At 31.0% G+C, this 3206-nt stretch overlaps 1 protein-coding gene across 1 annotated transcript; it reads right to left on the bottom strand.

The window, feature by feature from the left end:
- Positions 1–2010: 2010 nt before the first annotated feature.
- On the bottom strand, positions 2011–2958 carry LOC104851957 (olfactory receptor 12-like). Its single transcript, XM_010609395.1, has one exon. The coding sequence runs from the start codon at positions 2956–2958 to the stop codon at positions 2011–2013; it is 948 nt and encodes a 315-aa protein (XP_010607697.1).
- Between the last annotated feature and the right edge of the window lie 248 nt (positions 2959–3206).

Below are 3206 nucleotides of genomic sequence, written 5' to 3'. Positions count from 1 at the left end.
ATAGAATGCTGAAATGCATTTGGAATTGTGAGCATTTTGTCTTTTTTTCAATTTTTAAGTAAAATATTTCAAATATCATCTTGAATGTGTGCTCATTCAGCTTATATGTTTTTTATCAGTTAATGAAGTTTAATATTTTCTAAGTTTAACATGTTTTCACTCTTAAAATTTGCCAAAAGTTCTTGGAACAGCTTCTGAGATAATATTTGTAAAATGTTTTCATGAATTAATATGATAAGTGTGACTGCATTTTCAAACATTAAATCATCAATGTCTTTCTGGTATAATAGTAATTTAACTAAAATGTTTTCCAAGATTCAATTATCATAATTTATAATAATAAAACTAGAAATCAACAAGACAATGAAATTAACCTAGTAAATCAACTATCATGAAATCAGAAACAACATCTAAATAATATTTGGGTAAAAGAGAATATTAAAATTACAGAAAATTATACATAACATAATGAAAATATAAATAAGCTATAATAAAAGCTATTCAAATGTGTCGAGTATAATTCAATGAAACAGACTGAAAATATTGTACCTCAGCATTCAACATATGAATTCAAAAGAAGTCTAATAAAAACCAGATCTTCAGAAAATAAATGGAAACAATGAGATGGATATGCAAATATATAAGCAGATATTGTTTAATAAATTTAGTGTAGAAAAGCAAGTCATCTTTATACATTAACCCAGTGTAATGTTTTATGCTCGATTTTGAATATACTAAAGCAAAATAAAATAAACAAAAATTTATAGAACTAGACATTACAATCATAAAATACTTCAAAAATAATATGAAACTCAAATTGTATGAAGTTAAATTCTTGGCAAGACTAAGGAACCAAAATAGGATAAAGCTATGAGGATTAAAAATATGAAGTATACATAACCACAGATATTGAATAGGTGAAATTATCATAATGAGATATTTTATGTAAATCTATGGTGATAATTTTTCAAACTTAAAGGAAAATTTTGCAATCCATATATGTTATAAGAATGATTCAGGAACAAAATTAAAAACTAATTAGATAAGCATAAATAATACTGATTGTCAAATTTTATTAAGAACTTTGTGAAAAGAACAGTTATACTATATTCATTTATTCATTTTTACTTCTTGATGAAATGATTGGATGATATAAAAATATTATTAATATTTTTTGTGTAATTATTTCACAAAATTACACTACCCTAGCTTTTCCAACTCTCACTTACTAAGATCATACAATGACTGCCTTGATGGTCAAAAACACAGAACAGGGCCAGGGATTTAATTCAGTGGTTCCACTGCCTACCTTATGAGCACAAGATCCAAAGTTCAATCCCTGCTACCAAAAAAAATAAAAAATAAAATAAAATAAAGGTTTAGGGAAGGTGGGATGGGTAGGGGAAGAGTAAAAAGGGAAAAGAAAAAAATGTGAGAGAATGAAAAATGAAAGTAAAGTGTTTGTAGATGAGGCGGGGAGGAGGGGGTGAAGGGAGGGCAGAGGTAAGGGGAAAAAATGAGAATCAAGACTTGTCATGTAGAGGTACAAAATCACAACAATGAATGTAACTGTACTGTATCCCTAAAATGTACCAATAAACTCAATTAAAGCTGAAAAACAAACAAAAAATAAAATAAAATAAAATAACACAGAACATGCTGTATGTCTCTGTCTCTTTCTCCAACCTAATTATAGATGAACATGTTGGTATTTATATGAGTAGGTACACATATTTTATTAATCAACCAAATAAATATATTAATTTATTCAGTGAAAAGTAGTATATTTTGGTTGCAAGTCTAAAACTAGTTAACACCTAGATATCACACTAAAATAATTATGTAGAAATGTAAAAAATATTCATTTTTAAAGACTCTAGGAATGATTTAAAAATGGAAATAAACTTTAATCTCCAAAACTTTTATGTGCCCTTTCTCAAAAATATTCCATACTAAATTCCTGATAATACTGCTTTTAGTTGATTCTAAACCTTTAGAGAAGGTTGGAAGTCAATGAAAAAGTATTTTTCTAAACAATATCCTTTTCAAAGCACTTTTCACCTCCCTATTTCTTAGACTATAAATCAGAGGATTCCATATAGGAATAATAAAAGTGTAGAACACAGCTACAATCTTGCTTTGCTCTGGTGAGGAAATGGCCCCAGGTTGGGCATACATGAAGAACACAGTTCCGTAGAATAAACTCACCGCTATGATATGAGAGCTGCACGTGGAGAAGGTCTTACTCCTGCCGTGGGTTGAGGGAATCTTCAGGACAGTGGAGAGGATGCATGCATAGGAAATCAAGATTACAGTTGTGGTGGTAATGATAATGAGGGAAGAGAGAATAAACAGCACAATCTCATTCACAAAGGTGTCCACACATGCAATTTTGATCAGGGCTGGGACATCACAGAAAAAGTGATCCAGTCTATTTTCCCCACAAAAATGCAAACTGAAGGTGAAACCTGTTTGTATCACAGAGTTGATGCATCCACAGATGTAGGAACCAATCACCAAGCGAACACAAGCCTGCTGAGACATACGTACCGGGTAGAGGAAAGGTGAGCAGATGGCTGAGAAGCGATCATATGCCATCACAGCCAGAAGAAAACCTTCAGTCCCAACAAAAAGAGCAAAGAAAAAGAATTGTATTGCACATCCATTGTAAGAAATTTTCTTCTCCTTGGATAAAAACGTAGCCAGAGTTTTGGGTGCAATCACTGTAGAGTAGCAAACATCTAAATAGGACAAATTTTGGAGAAAGAAATACATAGGTGTATGAAGTCTGGAGTCTGTTTTAATGACAACTAACATGCTCAAGTTTCCCAATAAAATGACCAGATAGATAATCAAGAAAAGCAAGAATAAGAAAATCTGTACTTCTGAAGATGTCCTGAATCCCAGCAGAATAAACTCTGTTAAATCTGAATAATTCTTATTCATTTCACTCCTCATTACTGAGACCTATTAGAGAAAATGAACAGATTACAGAGAAGCCAGTAAAAAGCCTTGGCCAACTTTCATTCCTGAAGCTCCCATTCAAAAACATGCTAACACAAATTGAGTTTTTCTTGGCAGCATATCTGACAAAATTACTTTACATTTAGAAACACCCAATATACAGACAAAATATGGTTTCTTAATTTGGTTTTAATATATTTAGTTTCAGTATGATATGAGAAATGTGGATGGGCAAAGGATAC

This window comes from Fukomys damarensis, unplaced genomic scaffold, assembly GCF_012274545.1.
Source record: "Fukomys damarensis isolate Sample0158 unplaced genomic scaffold, DMR_v1.0_HiC HiC_scaffold_15, whole genome shotgun sequence".
Classification (NCBI taxonomy): Eukaryota; Metazoa; Chordata; class Mammalia; order Rodentia; family Bathyergidae; genus Fukomys; species Fukomys damarensis.
The sequence above is the reverse complement of the archived record's forward strand: the minus strand, read 5'-3'. Positions and strand labels throughout refer to the sequence as shown.

Excerpts from the sequence above, each read along its gene's own strand:
- LOC104851957 (XM_010609395.1), bottom strand. The coding sequence starts at position 2,958 with ATGAGGAGTGAAATGAATAAGAATTATTCAGATTTAACAGAGTTTATT.